The 17,604-nt window shown below is 40.1% G+C and overlaps 2 protein-coding genes and 1 non-coding gene across 3 annotated transcripts; 1 reads left to right on the forward strand and 2 right to left on the reverse strand.

Moving 5' to 3' along the window:
• Positions 1-4,193: 4,193 nt before the first annotated feature.
• Positions 4,194-8,136, reverse strand: LOC128734962 (zinc finger protein ZFP2-like). Its single transcript, XM_053829380.1, has 7 exons — positions 7,821-8,136; positions 7,246-7,384; positions 6,450-7,181; positions 6,121-6,388; positions 4,920-5,509; positions 4,663-4,861; positions 4,194-4,556 (listed from the first exon to the last, which is right to left on the reverse strand). Exons 1-7 carry the CDS (start codon positions 7,853-7,855, stop codon positions 4,351-4,353), a joined length of 2,169 nt encoding a protein of 722 aa, XP_053685355.1. The 5' UTR covers positions 7,856-8,136; the 3' UTR covers positions 4,194-4,350.
• Positions 8,137-11,801: 3,665 nt separating this feature from the next.
• Positions 11,802-11,942, reverse strand: LOC128739008 (U4 spliceosomal RNA). Its single transcript, XR_008412153.1, has one exon. It is a non-coding gene; the product is annotated as a U4 spliceosomal RNA (small nuclear RNA).
• A 3,579-nt stretch (positions 11,943-15,521) lies between these two features.
• Positions 15,522-17,555, forward strand: LOC128734647 (T-complex protein 1 subunit theta). The gene is made up of 2 exons (XM_053828934.1): positions 15,522-15,665; positions 15,779-17,555. Exons 1-2 carry the CDS (start codon positions 15,606-15,608, stop codon positions 17,357-17,359), a joined length of 1,641 nt encoding a protein of 546 aa, XP_053684909.1. The 5' UTR covers positions 15,522-15,605; the 3' UTR covers positions 17,360-17,555.
• Positions 17,556-17,604: the final 49 nt, after the last annotated feature.

Consider the following 17,604-nt stretch of genomic DNA (forward strand, 5'->3'; position numbering starts at 1 on the left):
CTGGTTTGCCTAAACGATCAGAACGGTCAAACGAAAGAATAGCTAATGGCCTCCATCCAATGGCTAAAACTGTAAAGTGACGAGTAACCGTAACGACCCAACGTATTACAGTAACCCTTTTAAGGTGACATCATTCCATGTTTTTTCGGTTTTTTCTCCAAAAATATTATATAGAAATTGTGGGTAAAATATTGTGCTTTGCAGCTGTACCTGGAATAATCCAGATTATTTTCTCTAATGCAAATGTATATGACAAAACAAAACAGCAACATTGCAGTTGTCACTCTCTCTCTTTCTCACTCACAGCATTCGCATTGTCGCACTTTTTGTGCCAGTCGCACTTTTTAAAAATATGACTGCGGTGTCCAGTAAGAGTAAAGTGCAAAATGCGGGATAAATAGGTAACCAAATAATAGAGCTTTTTGACAGCTCAAACACCACCACAGGCGAACACGAAATACGCGTGTTATGTATACCGTGGACCCCCGTTCGTTTGACCGTTTTTAATCTGAACACTTTTTAATTTGAACCCCGTTGGTTTGCACGACGTGCAAATTAAAAATGGTTCAAACGTCATTCTCAATATGACAACATTTGCTTATGCAGACAATGCACATAAACACGATTTGTTTGTGCTGATCTACCGTGTTTAAACTGTTTCACATTGCGTTTTCCCAACGATTATGGTAGAAATCCGATCGGAGAATGAAATATTCGCTGCTTGCAACTGCCAACTGAATCAAACCACCAAAACAATAACAAAGAGCAGGGCAGCCAGTTCACACAAGTTCCAGCATATTTAGGGTTACCAGTTGTTCAAATTAAAAACTAACCCCGTTAGTTTGCATGAGGAATCGTTCAAACGAACGGGGGTCCACTGTATAGGGTAAATTAACCTATAGTGGACCTCAGGCACAGTTTCGGGGTTTATTAATCTGTACTTCTTATTTTCGAGGATTTATGTCATGAAACGGAAACTACTAAATATACCACACAGTTCAGATTACAAAATTTTGGACGCATTTGATGATTAATGCCTTAAAATCGGTATTTTCAACAAATGAGGGTCCATTATACGGCTGCAAAGGCAAAATATGTTGCTATTAGTGGACCCTCTTCATTCAAAATGCACTATAGAATTCCTATAATGGACCCGGTCGCTATCCTATTGTAAACCAAATGGTCCATAAAAGGAAATTTGTTTTAAAAAATGTGTAAAATAGAGACTTGCAATATAAACTGATATATTTTTTAGCGTTAATCGAAAGTTACTCGTATTGTAAGTGCCATCTGTTGCGTGTTTGACGTTGCCAGTTCAAAATAATTCATGGAAGAAAGCAAGAGTAAGTCGCTTAGAACATTGTGGCAGGCTCAATTTAGGGAACAGCCGACCTCATTGATTGCAATTGCGGTACATTCATTTCACAGTTTACGGCGAATTTTACAGATTTCACATGATCAGCACAGTAAAGCACAGATTGAATGAAATTTTCATGAAAGGAGTTAACGGACTCAGCGACTTACCCTTGGAAGAAAGCCACTCAACTACTAATAGCGAATTCATAAATTAACATGACTCAGGTCGATTAGCACTCAGTTTTAATCGAAGTGCTGTCAAAGCGTTCATAAATTAACCGAGATTGCAAATGGATTTCTGTCTGTCTGTCTGTCGGGATGTTCCTTATAGAATCAAAAACTACTGAACCAATCGGCGTGAAAATTTGCATGTAGAGGTTTTTGGAGCCAGGGAAGGTTTTAATGATGGTTAGAGATCCCTCATCCCACTAAGAGGGGGAGCTCCCATACAAATGAAACACAAATTTCTGCATAACTCGAGAACTAATCAAGCAAATGGAACACAATTTGGCATGTGGGTGTTTTTGGTGACAAGAATTTATTCTATGGTAAATTGAGACCCCTCCCCTCTTTAGAAGGGGAATTGTGACTACTTTCTCCTTTAAGAGGGGGGCTCCTGTACAAATGAAAAACAAATTTCCTCATAACTCGAGAACTAATCAAGCAAATGGAACCAAATTTAGCATGTGAGTGTTTTTGGAGGTAAGAATTTTTTCTATGTTGAATTAGGACCCCTCCCTACTTTAGGAGGGGGGGGGCTCCTATACAAATGATATACCAATTTCCTCATAACTCGAGAACTAATCAAGCAAATAGAACCAAAGCAGTTTTAAACTGTGATAGCACTGAACTGCGATCAAACTGCGATATTACTGTAGTCAGAGAGAGAAAGAACAACAACGGAAATGTGGCTATTTCGTTCCGGCACATACATTGGCATTAGAAAAAAATAATCCAGATTTAGCCACCAGGCACACTACTTTTTCGGCAATAATCTGATTATCGAATCAGTGCCGAATTTAGGATACGTCTCCACATCCATTAGTTCGGGGCTGCCACCCTCCAATCATTTCATACGCCCGCTGCTCTAGCATCCTCCGTCAACAGCGCACATCCAATCAGGGATGCCAGGTGATTTTTTGAAGTCTTCGCAAATCAAGAAAAATGTCTTCATTTGTCTTCTTCCGGCTTTCCAGATTTTTTTACCCATTTGAATTGCATGGTGAAGACATGTCTTCAAGTGAAGACATTTCAAAATAAAAGTCTTCTCTGTAACAAAAATGTCTTCAAAATGAAGATGTCTTCACTTCTGGCATCTCTGCATCCAACAGATACAGGATTCATGTCGTTGGCCTCTGTCGAGTTTTCTGCTGAATACTGCTTTTCCCATTCGCTTTCGCTCATCGAACATTCTTGCTAGCAGAGGTTGGAAAACTCGCAAAATGAATAGATACGCCGAGCATCCGCAAACGGTTTTTATCATGATAAAACAGCTACGCGAGTGGTTCAATTCGCCTATAACAATGAGCAACATACACTCACGCTTCATAGCATCGCTGATTATACGAATATCGTGAGCAACGCAAAAGTGCGATTTACCGTCTTCTGCTGCTTGTAAAGCCACTAACACTACTTTAAACCCTTCCCTTTAAATTCCCTTTTCGTGGTAATATTATTTTGAATACTTTCCGGCGTCCTCGGGCATTTTATATCCGATAAATCGAACACACTCAATGTTCAATATTCAATTTTTGAACGAATTCTGATGTTCACATTGACGTTCTGTTCGCGATAAAATTCAAAGCTGATGCGTGCATTATCGCCGAGGCAGGTGAATAGTGTATGTTCATGAAGGATGTTCATCGATTCAAATGATCACTTTTTCGCGAATTCTCCAACCACTGTTGCTAAGTGAACAGCCCACTATAGCAGGTATGTCTAACAACTGAATTAGAAAAATCCGAAGTTGATTTGAATCGGTACACTGCTGTGGTGCCTGCATGATGAACTGCACTACGTTCAAAACAATGCAATCGCGACCGGCTTCGGTGTTCTATTTTAGGCACCGGTTTCGAAGTTAACACTTCAGAAACATTTGATATCGTGTACGCTAGCTGCGTACAAGTAGCTCGGAAATATGCTAGGCGATCAGCGAGAGCACGCGTCTTTTTACTAGCGTTCGTTTTTCGTATTCCCTTGTCTACTTCATTTACTTTCACGGCTAATTGGAATAAATATGAGGCCTCCATGCTTGTATTTGGATCTTTGCAAATTTGAAAATACTCTTCTACACCTCTACAGCGGATACCGATTACCGACACGGAAATGTGTTAACTGAGTGCATTGAAAACCGGTGCTGAGAATATTACAAATTCAACGCCATCGGCATTCACCAACATTCCGTATTTCGAACGGATTTTTATTTCGTTCGACTTGTTTCGAACGAGTTGCCCATTTGATTTTACTGGTGGAATGAAGAATATCATCCATTTTCGTTCGAAATACAGAATAGGGGTGAATACTTCCTACACTTCGTGTTTGTTTCCATTCACAGGCACATTGTGTACAAAGAGACGAACTTGGTTGCATCGTTTTAGGCAGTTAGCAACTCTACATATATGCTCGGTTCGGTTTTTCAACGGTTCGGCGACAGATTTACCATCTTGTATCTCTTAGCATAATAGTCCCATGTGTAATCCCAAGTAACAGTACCGCTGTTGGCACCCATTTAAACTTATGTTTAAACTTCATCGTATAATATATTGTATAATAGATTTCGTTGACTAATAATGTCCAAACAACTGGAACATTCTACATACAACAACATTTATTTCGCTAATACAATCACACTAGTACATGTTTCAAACATTCAATAACACTGGTGTATATCGGCGTGTATAAGTATATAATATATATAGATATAGTACGGATACTGAGATAACACAGATTTCCACTAAGCTTTCGCTAGCAAATCAACGCAGACTATATACTCTTCTATTTCATATCCCTGCACAGTTCGAATAGCTGAAACTGGTGCGTCTTCAGGTGGATGTTGAGGGCCTCCAAGGAGTCAAGTTCCAACAGGCAAATATTGCAGCCATACGCTGTCCGCTTTTTCTCGTGAATTTTGGTATGTGCACGCAGGTTGGACAGCTGTGTGAACGCCTTTGGGCAGGTATCGCACTTGAACGGGCGTTCGCCTAAAACAATTGATACAATGTTTGAATGTTTCCTGTAGGCACTTGAGTTACCCAGTTTTACTAAGGTATTTTGCAAAATTCGAACCAATTAATTTAACAACCATACCTGTATGCGATCGTCGATGGCGCTTTAAATCTTCGTTCGATTTAAATGTGTTAGAACAAAATTCACAATTGAAAATTTTCTCTACATCGATGGGATGCTCCAACAAATGCCGTTTAAGCTGGTCGGCCAACTCAAATGTACTGCTGCATTTGTCACATTTGAAACATCCGTTTGCTTTGGTGTGTAGCTTCATGTGAACCTATAATTAAACGGGATGAAGTAAATTGAAGTTATTTCGTTTTTCTGCTCGTGCATACCTTTAAATTTCGATTGAACTTAAAGTTTTTTCCACAAATGTCACAGTAGTACGGACGATCGTCCGCTTCCACTGACTTGGAGCGCACTCGTGGCGATTTGAGGTGCATTTTACGGTGCTTAACCAAACTTGGATACTGTGAGTACACCTTGAAGCACACCTCGCACCTGTAGTGTCGACTGCCGGAAGTACCTTGGTTAGTCGCCGCTTGTTTCGCAGCAAGGGCCTGTTTCTTTTTCTCCATCGTTTCTAGTAATATTTCTTTGAACTCTGCGGGAGCTCGCATGGCAATTTCGTACCGCAGCAAATCAGACAGCGCTTCCAGGGTTGGTGTTACCGACATTGGCGGGGATGACACCATCGGAGACGGTGTTGGAGTTGGCGGATTGGGTGCAGGAGGCGTAGCATTCAGCTCGGTAGCACCACATTTTTGTACATGCAGTTCCAAAAGCTTCTGAGTTCGACAAATTTTGTCACATTTTTCGCATTTAAATATAATGTCCGGTTTAAGGTGCGTTTTACGATGAGAAAGCAAGTTAGCCTTTTGGGCAAAACCTTTGTTGCAGATGTCGCAGATGTAAGGCTTTTCACCTGTAAATATTTAACGTAAATGAAAAAATCACGGTATTCTGTACAAGACATAACCGCATGGTTGACGTAGGACTATGTTAGTTTGATTGTTTCATAAAGATGTAGAATTCTTTATTAACTGTTCTGAGCCCTGAAAGGTCCATTTAATGATGATGATTGCGACTTTCCGTCCAGCAACGATGGACGCCTTGGATGATGTATTTGAAGAGTATAGGGAATCAAATTCTAATGGCCACAGAACCATCATTTGTAAATTCCACTTTCTAATTGAACACTCCAAGTATCAGAATGGCGTGAACGTTGAGTACGCTTAATGCACGTGATCACTCTTGTAACCACTAATATTATATGCTCCTAAAATATTTTAACTCTTTAGAAATGTTGATGATCCTGAAAAGAGCCAGTTGTTTAAAATCGATTCCTATAGCGCTAATTTGATGTCGGCAAGCCAGACTGCAAATGCCACTGTCACGCTCAATAATGCACAACACCCAGATACTTTCCTGCTTTCTTCTTCGTAACAATGAACCGCAAATGCCATAGTCCATAGCCGACGATAATACATAATCCTACGTCAAAATAAACTACCAGTGATTCAACTTATCCAGTACCTGTATGAACCCGAACGTGTCTCTTCCAATCTTCCTTGTTTTTAAAGCTTTTGGGGCACATTTCGCACTTGAAATTTTTCTCCACCACACCGTCACTGTGACACTGCAAATGCGACATCAGGTTACCTTCCTTGGCGAACGATTTCGAACACAACATGCACCGATACTTATCCTTGACACATTTCAAACTATGAGCCGTCAGATTGTCCAACATGGTAAAGCTCTTGAAACACAGTTGACATTTGTATGGTTTAACTTTCGAGTGGACCTAGAACGAACATAATTCATTGCAGGAGTGTCTCCGTTTCAGATCAAAGTTTCAGACTAACCTTTCTGTGAGATCTAAGATTCGAAAGCTGCGAAAATCCTCGATGGCAAATTTCACATGTATGTGGTCGCTCGCCAGAGTGTGTTCGCATGTGAATTCGTAGTTGAACGTTGTACTTGAAAGATTTGGAGCATATCTCGCAGCTGAAGTTTTTCACATTACCATGACATTCAGCAGCATGATTTATCAAGTTTCCTCTATTGATGAACACCTTAGTGCATTTTGTACAATTGTATGTAGGTTTAATAGACTCTACAGACGGTTGCTGTAGGTCAACATGCGTGTGGCTGTGAATCAACAAGTGTTGTCGTATCTTAAACGACTTGGGGCAAAGCGTACAAGTATATGGTTTATCTTCATGTTGCTTCTCATGACATCGCATATCAGACTCAGCTTTTGCTACGAAATCACATTCGTTGCATGAGAATCGTTCATCTGCCTCGAATTGCTCATCATCATCAGCGGTTTCGGAGGGTTCCGTTTCAACCATTGTTTTTATTTGACGAAAATCGATTGGAACGGCATATTGTTGCATCAAATTAGACGATTGAACCGGTTCCTGTTTAACTTCATGCTCTGATTTAATGGTGTTTTGGCCAGCGTCAAAAAACGCTAAAGCATTTCTCAAGAATTCGTCATTAGCTACACAACGTTCGCGGAATCGAATGTACTCGTCTAGTTTGTTCGCACAAAGTTTACATACAAACATTGGCAGATTGCGCTCATAGATGATCTATAAAGTCGAAAATGTTAACATGCAAACCATCTTATATTAGACCTTTAAGCCAAACACATACCTGTATCGATGTACAGTCGTATATCTTTTTAGTAAGCAAAATATTCGGAAATAGATTCGTATAAAACAGCGGCTCCATATGCGCCTCATTCTTCAAGCACAAGCGACAGATGTCATTATTGGCGTACCGCGAAGAACACCTAAAAAGCAATCAGAAATAGATGCATTAATAAGGACATCAGAGTATGGACCGAGTATGCAATTTATTCAAAACAAGACAGTATCACGATCACCCCTTCTAGCTTCGAATAAGAATCTGAAAATCCTATGGGAAACATGCTGCATGGCACATTTTCCGAGAGAAATGCCAACATTCTAAAAAGTCTCAAATTAGAACTCGCGCAAGGCGGATGTAAACAAATCTAAACTTAAAATGTTGAAAGTCAAACAAGAAACTTTCCTCTTCAATGTAATTAAAATGACTAGAACGCTGGCATCCATCTTTGATCTTTCACTCTTTCTCTCGCTTCCTCTCTATTCCTTAATTCCCGAGCAAGCAAATCTTGTGCGCTTTATGCCACTCTGGAAGCAATTATCTTGAGGAGTGAAGGCGCACTTATTTATGTCTATACTCACATCTTATTTTTATTGATCGATAAATCTTCTGCCATGTTCTTCTGTGCTGTCTGCTGTGTGATGGGCACAAAAATTCGCCTTTTCCGAGGAAGTTCCAAACACAACTTAAGCTTACGTAAACCAACTGAACCGCAGACCGGGACAAGAACGCATTTGTCGCAATACTTTTTAATAATTTGGATCACATTTTCAGCAATTGATGTGCAGAAGACAGCTTGCACTTGCTATCTGCTTCTGGCTGTATGGAGCAGACTTGCTTCTGTTCTGTAGTATATGCACTATATATGATATATCCGATATGTCACTTACATCCGCAGATATAAACAAACCGACGGCGATGGCGGCCCTGCCTCCACGACGTCTAGCTAACGAATGTCGGTTTCGGTTTACCGAATTCGGAGTCGGTGCTCGGCATCGCGCACGACATGGAAACGACGGCAGTTTGTTGATAACCGAACAAGAGCGACCATAAACCGAGTGCATAGCAAAGCATATACAGTCTAGTGTGGGTGAAGCATAATCAGAACTATAGGGTATAAGTTCCGTTATTGTTGCCAGGCTTCATTTTCACACTCAAAAAAATAATCACTTACGTTTCAAGTGCAAAACCATATAAATATTTTCCATAATACTTTTCACCTAAATATCATCTGTTTTTCACGTAAATAATTACATTAATGTGATCTATGGGTGCACATATAAGTTACGTGAAATGCAGATACCTTGTGGCAGAACTTTATTTAACTTTTAGTTGAACGTCACATACATCTTATCTGCCTCATGCGAAACGGACAATTCCATAAATAATGATATTAAGTTTTTTTTTGCGAATATTAAAAAAACGGATTTTTTCTGACGATATAAAGTTTATTTAAAATTGTATATATAAGCACTATATACCTACATTCCATGTTTACATTGTCATTGTTTTATTCCTAATTTTTGCCTTAGCATTAGTCTGAAACCACTTGTTCTACAGGTGAATACTTTGTATCTGGATTCGATCTGGATGCTGCAAGCGTTGGTGGTAATACGGTGCTTAGGAGAAGTAACGCGATACAAAGTTTCGTATCTGAAAAATGCAAAATAATATGTAACATAATATCTTTAAACTGTTGATGAATTTATACCTTGGCTTGTATTCCTTGTGCTGAAACTTTTCAACAAATCAGCAGCTCCAATTGCTTTTTAGCTGCAAACGTCGCAGCTTAGCAATTCTTTATCACCGCCAAGAAAGCAGAAATGGATATCCTTCTACGGGGCGGATTTCCGCCTTGTAATAAAATATTGTTTTTTCCTAAAAAGGTAATTATTTTATAAATTGATTATTGAAATATGAGGAACAGTTACCTTTTTCCTAAAGCCTAAAGAGTGTCGGGACTGTGATCACAAGGACCTGCAGAAATTCGCAGTCTACCTTCTTTCCTGGCTCCAAATAATATTGTGCGACAACTCCAACAAGAAAAACGAAATCCTGAAATCATTGATATAAATGTATTTTATTGCTTATATTGTCAATTGCAAGGAAAATTGTACCATCCAAAGTGCGATATCGCTCATAAAAGTGCTATTTCGCATTAAATCGTTTCGGTATCTTCGGCTAACTTTTTCGTTACCTTCCAAGCAAGAAGTGCGCCGAAGATTCCGAAACGATTTAATGCAAAATAGCACTTTTGTGAGCGATATCGCACTTCGGATGGTACAATTTTCCTTGCAATTGACAATATGAATAATAATTTATATTTACCTTTGAAAAAGTGCAGTAAGTTGCCTGCGAAACACCAATTTAAAGACAATTCATTTGCCTCACTATCACTTGACGCCATCTTGAATGTTTTTCTTGTCGCTGTTTATTTTGCATACATGACAATCACGTGATAACTATGTGAACGGCACATGGAAAATACGTTAATCATCTATTTATTTTGCATATCTGACAGTCATGTGACAGTTATATGAATGGCACATGAAAATCAAGTTACATAATCTGTATTGCATATCTGACTATCACATGACATCAATGTGCACGTCATTTGAAAAATATGTTACATCATTTATTTATTTTGCATACTTGAAGGTCACGTGACAACTATGTGAACGGCACATGAAAATTACTTTATATCAACTATTTATTTTGCACACCTGACAATCACGTGACAGTTATGTGAAAGGCAAATGACAATGAAGTATATGTATATAAAATGTATATGTTGTCTACTTGAATATTAATATTTTACTATTTGAATATTAGATGGTCGTCGTAAAACTCATATGAATGCTGATATTTTAAAAGTATGTGCATTTACACGTAAAATGTATGTGGTCTTTTGGTTGAGTGCAGTTTTTTGCTCAGCAGATGCTCATTTGAATACAGTGCCTCAGTGAAGCAGAATTCGAAAAAGTAGTGGAAACGGCAATTATAGTGTTAATTATTATCTACAATATTGTTGAAGAAAGTATAATTTTATCTATCGTTTACGTTTATTTACGGCGCTACGGGGCTGCTCTCTCATTGGTAGCAAAAAAAGCCAACGGGGTCACAGTCCAGTAGCGACATAAATACAAATGATAAAACTATCATATATAGATAATATTGTAGTTCTACAATTGTTCATTACACCAGTTTTTCGAATTCTGTTTCGCTGAGGTCTTTTAGTCAAAATGAGCATCTACTGAGCAAAAAACCGAAAATTAAGCCTGCGTGTATGTTGAGGTTCGCGAGTAAACATACACTCAAAATAAATTTCACGTCGAAATCATAGGAAAAGTTATGTGAATATTCTCAATCCAGCTTTTCCTGTACTATTTACGTGATTTTCAGGTAGTTCGCACCTTTCAGGTAGTTCGTAGTATGCGTTAACGTGAAAATCAGATAGATGCTATTATTTTTTCCAATAACATTCATCTGAAAATCACGTAACTGCCTGTAGAGAAATTTACGTGATTTTTTACGTTGAAAGGACTTGTGGATTATTTTGAGTGTAGGCATTCTACTCTCTAGGTCAGCATATCGGCGACAGCTATTGCTCGCGACAAATATTTAAGGAGTCAAGATCGATGAGTCTGCGGCGTTGTTCATAGCAGGGTAGCTGGAAGGGGTCGTTTCGCGCCATCTCCGAAGAGCGAAACGGAGCGCAGATTCGCTGCACTGATTCGATTCGGTCAACTCCAGGAGCGCAGTACTCAAGATTGGACCGGACAAGAGCACAGTAGAGAGCTTTGAGACAATATTTACTTTACTTTAGTGGCAACGGTCCGTTACCGATCCTGCGCCGAACGAATCATGGTCCTCCAGTACCGTCGGTTCTGGACTGCCGTTCTCCAATCCCCACGAACACCAGCTGAACGTTCATCGTCTTCAACAGCACACACCCACCGGGTGTGGAGTCTGCATCGGAGTCTACGGCCTCTTCCTGGTTCTCTGCTGAAAATTTTGAAATTACGTTCAAAAACCTCAAGCACTCGCCGGTCAGCTTCCTTTAGCGTCCATGATTCGTGTCCGTAAAGGGCCACCGGGAGGATTAGTATTCTGTAGAGCACCAGTTTTGTGCGAATTTGCAAACTACGGGACTTCAGTTGGCTACGTAATCCGTAGAAAGCCCGATTCGCGTCTGCAACTCGTCGTTTCACTTCACGGCTTACATCGTTGTCACATGCCACGAATGTACCAAGGTATGTTAATTCCTCCACTACTTCATATCGTTCCCCATCTAACTCCACCTCGGCAGTCGGCACCAACACCACTTGGGCTCCCACGTTTACTACCAGCAACCATGTACTTCGTTTTGGCGATGTTAATGGTAAGTCCCAATCTCGCCGCTTCCCTTTTAAAGGACCTGAAGGCCCCTTGCTTCAGTCCATCCAACGTCACGAAATCAGCTATTCTAACCTCTGAGTCGAACGACCAAGCACCTGATAGCCGCGGCAACCGATTGGTAGTGACCCGTTTAACCGCGTGTTTTCTTGTGAAAAGATTAAGAACCCCTTGCGGGGTTGCCAAAAATTGCCATAGCGGACGGTATTTCACGTCCCCAAGGCGGGGTATTGGTATTAGTTTTCAACTAGCAATAATCGCACCTCGGTTAACCCTCATTGGTTACGATATCGCCACTGCGCAAAGCTGACGATGACTATTTTGCCTAGCAGAGGACTGTCCAAACCTATCTGTTCAGCTAGCGATAGATAACTATTCGAAATTTAAACACCTTGCCCCCAAGATAGAAAGCAACCGGTTCTAATGTGAAAGAAACCATTCCAGTTATCCTGATTGCTCAGATATCCTGTCCTTCAGGAATACATCACGGTTGTATCTGTACAGCATCCCCTAGTTGATTGGATGCATTCAGAAGTGCATACAAAACAAAACGAGTTTTAAAGTCTGGTGTAAGGACATACATATGCCACTAAGAGGGGAAAATTTTACAACCCTACTGTGGTGAGTATCATGTTTTAATGTTTAAATTTCAAATGTTTTAATTTCAAATTTAGACTCTATGGCAGTGATAGCCAAACTGCGGCCCTTCGAAATGATTCATGCGGCACGCGGACTGATTTGAGGGATGGTAAATAAATTTTTGATGACGCGGGTCACAAAACTTAGTCGTGATGCCTCGTGCATGTTGCGCTTTCCGGTTTAAATCTTGTGGTAATTCCTAGAAAATGGTTTCGCTGCCGCATATTCTATATTTTGTTTAAACTTATGAGCAGGAATGGTCAGAGGCCATTGCAGCCCGCGGCATCACTTCGCTTACCGAGCTACGAAAATCGATCTATGATGATCCACCTAGATACTCTTTCTACACGGAGAGATATCTAAAACCCTGCTGGCTAGTCGCTGATACTCTGCGAGGAAAAATAGATTGCCCTCAACTTCTAGAGCGAATCGAACTTCTAGACCTTAATGTGCAGCCTAGATCCCTTCGAAAGTAGCATTCATATTCGATTTCCATCTATCGCCTCTTCGTAAACGATTCAACCGCTTCTTCAGCCGGTCCAATTAACATGTTTATCCATTTAGTTATATTTATGTGAATTAATTACTATTTATGTACTTGACCACTTGTTTTAAGATGTTAGACCATCATTAGGACCATGTAAGTAAGAAATAATAAGGTAACACCTTAACGTAATTTTACCATTTTTTATTTAAATGTTACGTTAAGTTACGATAACTGTATAACATAACAATGTTGTTTCTGTGTTACCTAACAGCAACGTTGTGTTATGTTACATTCAATGTTGACTGGATTTGGTTCGCACGACCAATCCAACTGAATAAAAGACAATTTTGTGCAACCAGCGTGAGATGTCTCTGGGCGTCAACCACCACGAGACACGCTATAATACATAGCTGTTCAACAACCAAGCCGGAAGCCGTTGCACAATACACCATCCTAAGTAAGCTCAGTGCACAATCCTTATGCGCTTGATACGAATTTTTTTCTTTTATTCTGAAACTTTCTTAATAACTTTTAAACTGGTATATCTATGCAACAGTGAGGGCTACTTCGGATTTATCAACATATTTCTGGGGTTTTTGGTACATCATACATAAATAGATTACGATTTATTATCCTTCCATGAAATGCGCCCGATCATCACTTGTTTCTCTTCCTTCCATGGCCAAACTTTTAACGCTCAAGCCTTCTTAAGGAGACCGAACCGCAAATACATAATACGGTGATTACGGCGGTAGATTTTTGTGTTAGTAAATTTTAATAGTCTTATATTTGATTTTATTTGCGTTAGTTTCAACAGTTAGATTTCTATTAGTGTCACGTTTCATAGTTCAACAATTCCGGTATTATGATTAGAACTATTGCATAAATTAAATTCTGCGAATAAATATTTCCGAAAACTGCGATCATTTCTTCAATTTTAGTTATTATTTCTGGGTATAACGTTCTTGGCATTGAATTTTTTTTATTTGTTTTGAGAATAGTGACACTATCAGCTTGATACTTGTGAAATATTTTATATTCTCTACCACATCAAGCGTCTTCTACCTAATATAGGGGGTTAGTGATAATTATTAGTCTGCTCACAAAGTCGTTTTTTACCCAAAACATTTATAGTAGTACACATAGATGAACAGAGAATGTTCACATCATGCTTTTTCTACGCCCCTAGTAACATGCAAGCCATGTTCGTGTTTTCCCAATCATTAGCTTTCGCACCGACGAGATTCAGTTTAGTGTGGAACACCCTCCGTTGGCTGATGGAACTGGGGCAGATTAAAGGATGAGCGCATTACAAAATTTGGCAGGAGCTCTTCTCTCGGAACGGATTAACCTTCTGGCTGGAGAAACCGACCAGTAGGCAATCCTCAGCCTCATGCTCCGTCACGTACTTGACGATATCCGCGACGGCTTGAGTGACCGGAACTCGCTGGATCGAGGCCTCACGCCTCAACTGTTCAGTGATGGCCCGCTGCTGTTGAAGGTTTGAAGCCATGATGTCCATTACAGCTGTCTCTGATAGCCCTATGGTGAAAAGTTTTGGTTGGCACGGCCACTTAAGCTTAATTGAAAATTATTTTCTCTAATACGAGATGCTCCTCCCACTGTGTGATGCAAAATGAATCTCGCTCGAATGCAAGCAAACCGATATTTGCCTAAAAAATTTGTATCGTTGTTTCAGCTACTAGTAAATAACGAATAAATCAGAACACGCATACGGAATTTTAACGAGTAATAAAAACGAAAGAACTAATTAATGACGAGTGAAAATTTTCAGCTAAACTTTTTTCGGAAAATTCTGGTGAACTCACACACGATTTGATTTGACAGTAATAAGATGGCTGAAAAAATAATAACATATCAAAAGGCCGAAGCTGCAAAATCGCCACGATATCAGCTATAGCCAAGGGACAGGAAACTGACTGCCACGATGGTCACGATACAATTCATAAAATAAAAAGCTTTTGTCGAATATATGAAAATATCAAGAAAATTCAAAAAATACCCTTTAATCAAACGTGTAAAACCCGGTGAAATATTTCTAGAAATATATACACCATAATTTTATGTGCATTGCTACAGGATATAATCTAATAGTGAAAAACGTCATATGCATTGCAAACAGATTTATATTACCAAGTTGATTGAGCTATAGAAAACCATGCTGGTTTAACACTCCGCGAATATATTTTCATGAACAGCCTTTTTGTTTCAAACAATCAAACTGCTTTTGAAATTGGCAAATTCGATAACGACTAATTTCACCATAAATCGATTTGAAAACCTTTTGATACACAAATGATTGGCATATATGGATCAAAATTAACAATATTTATAAATACAGCGCTACTAATGGAACTGACACATGGATTTCTACGTATTTTTAAATCCATGTATCAGTTCCGTAAGTAACTCCGTATTTATTTTTATCGGCGTAGAAAAGGGCTTTCCATCGCATTTCCGCAGCGTATTACAATTCGGATGCGATTAAATATGTATACGAAAATTAAGTGGTTTTTGTTTTGCTGGATAGAAAAATCAAAAGAAAAACAAATTCTCATTCGGTTTGTTTTCATCAAAGTTTTCATATCTCAGGCCGTTTTCAAGCATTGGTCGATTAGTTTTCCTCGTTTTCTTTTTTCGATTGGTTGCGCAATAGAAAAATCTGGCATCCCTGCGGCATTTGTCATCATCAACACCGCGAGCACCGAGCATAGACAGCACACAGCACTCAGCAGCCAGAATTTTCAAGAAGCAAGCAAAACATTTTTCAGTGCGTCGCAGTTTGAGGTTATTCGTTCGTACGTAGAAAAATCTGTGCAAAAATATGGCCTTACACGTCCCGAAAGCTCCCGGCTTTGCTTCCATGCTAAAGGAAGGCGCTCGCGTAAGTGTAAAATTTGGGGTTTTCATGTTTTATATTAATTTGAGACAGCATGCTTGAAGTTAATCTAAGTGCAACTTGAGAAACATGACTCACGTGAGATTTCATTCGTCTAGGCGTATTCCGGCTTGGAGGAAGCAGTGTACCGAAACATTAACGCATGCAAAGAGTTTGCCGCATCCGTCCGTTCAGCCTACGGACCCAATGGAATGAATAAGATGATTATCAATCATATCGAGAAACAATTTGTGACTTCCGATGCGGGAACGATTATGCGCGAGCTGGACGTAGAACATCCGGCAGCAAAGCTGATGATTCAGGCTAGTCAAATGCAGGAAGCAGAGGTCGGTGACGGTACCAATTTCGTGATCATTTTCTGTGGTGCGCTGCTGGCCGAAGCGGAAGAATTACTGCGGCTCGGTGTAACCACCAGTGACATTACGGAAGGATTCGAGAAGGCACTGGATAAAGCTTTGGAAATTCTACCGAAGCTCGTTTGTCACGAAGTCAAGGACTATCGTAATGCTGAGGTGGTCAAGGACGCTATTAAAGCATCGATTATGTCCAAGCAACTGGGCTATGAGGACTTTATTTCCGAGCTGATTACAAAGGCATGCGTTTCAATTCTGCCGGAGAAAACGACTTTCAACGTTGATAACGTAAGAGTTTGCAAAATTCTCGGCAGTGGACTGCACACCTCTGAGGTGGTTCATGGAATGGTGTTCAAGCGATTTGTTGAGGGTGAAGTCGCAACGGCTAAGGACGCAAAAATTGCTTTGTATTCCTGCCCTGTGGATATTATTCAAACGGAAACAAAGGGAACAGTTTTAATTAAAACTGCTGAGGAATTGAAAAGTTTCAGCCAAGGTGAGGAAAATCTGCTGGAGTCGCAGATCAAGGCCATCGCAGAAACTGGAGCTAAAGTCATTGTGGCTGGTGGCAAATTCGGAGACATGGCGCTGCACTACATGAACAAGTACAATTTGATGGCAGTTCGTCTCAATTCCAAGTTTGATTTGCGTCGTTTGAGCAAAGCAGTCAACGGAACTGTATTGCCACGATTGACCCCGCCCAGCTCGGAAGAGTTAGGTTATTGTGACAATGTGTATGTCAATGAGCTAGGCGATACTTCGGTTTGTATTTTCAAATCTGAAGGCGCTGATAGCCGAATCGCTACTATTGTGATTCGTGGCTCCACGGATAACTACATGGATGACATCGAAAGGGCAATTGACGACGGTGTAAACACATTTAAGGGTTTGACCAGGGATGGACGTTTCCTGCCTGGAGCAGGCGCAGCTGAAATAGAACTCGCTCAACAATTGGCCGAATACGCTGACACTCTTCCAGGACTCGATCAGTATGCTGTTCGAAAATTCGCGGTTTCCTTGGAAGCATTCCCGAAGGCACTCGCCGAGAATACCGGTGTCAATGCGACCGAAGTCGTCAATCAATTGTATCTTGCACACAAGGAAGGCAAAAAGAATGAGGGCTTTGACATCGATTCCGAACTGCCAGCGACCACCGATGTCACCGAAACTAAAATCTACGATCTGTTCCAGACCAAATACTGGGCCCTAAAATACGCGGTCGGAGCTGCTTGTACGATTCTGAAAGTTGATCAAATCATTATGGCGAAACGAGCTGGTGGACCCAAACCACGACAAGGTGGAGCCAACAGTGACGATGAATCCTAAGCTATTCTTATTCGCTTATCGGATATACTAGGTTCTTCATGCTTTATAATAATATCGTTCACCATTGAGTAAGCATTACCAATCGCTAATCTACTCATTTTATCTTAGTTCCGCAGATCAACTAACGGTTTAGAAATCACATTAATGCACTTTTTTCTGTTGCACTGCGCTGCAGTAACAGATACTAATATATGTTCGTCCATTTTGGATGTCACAACTATGCCGCAAGACTTTTTTGCTCCGAA

The sequence above is a fragment of the Sabethes cyaneus genome, chromosome 2, assembly GCF_943734655.1.
Source record: "Sabethes cyaneus chromosome 2, idSabCyanKW18_F2, whole genome shotgun sequence".
Classification (NCBI taxonomy): Eukaryota; Metazoa; Arthropoda; class Insecta; order Diptera; family Culicidae; genus Sabethes; species Sabethes cyaneus.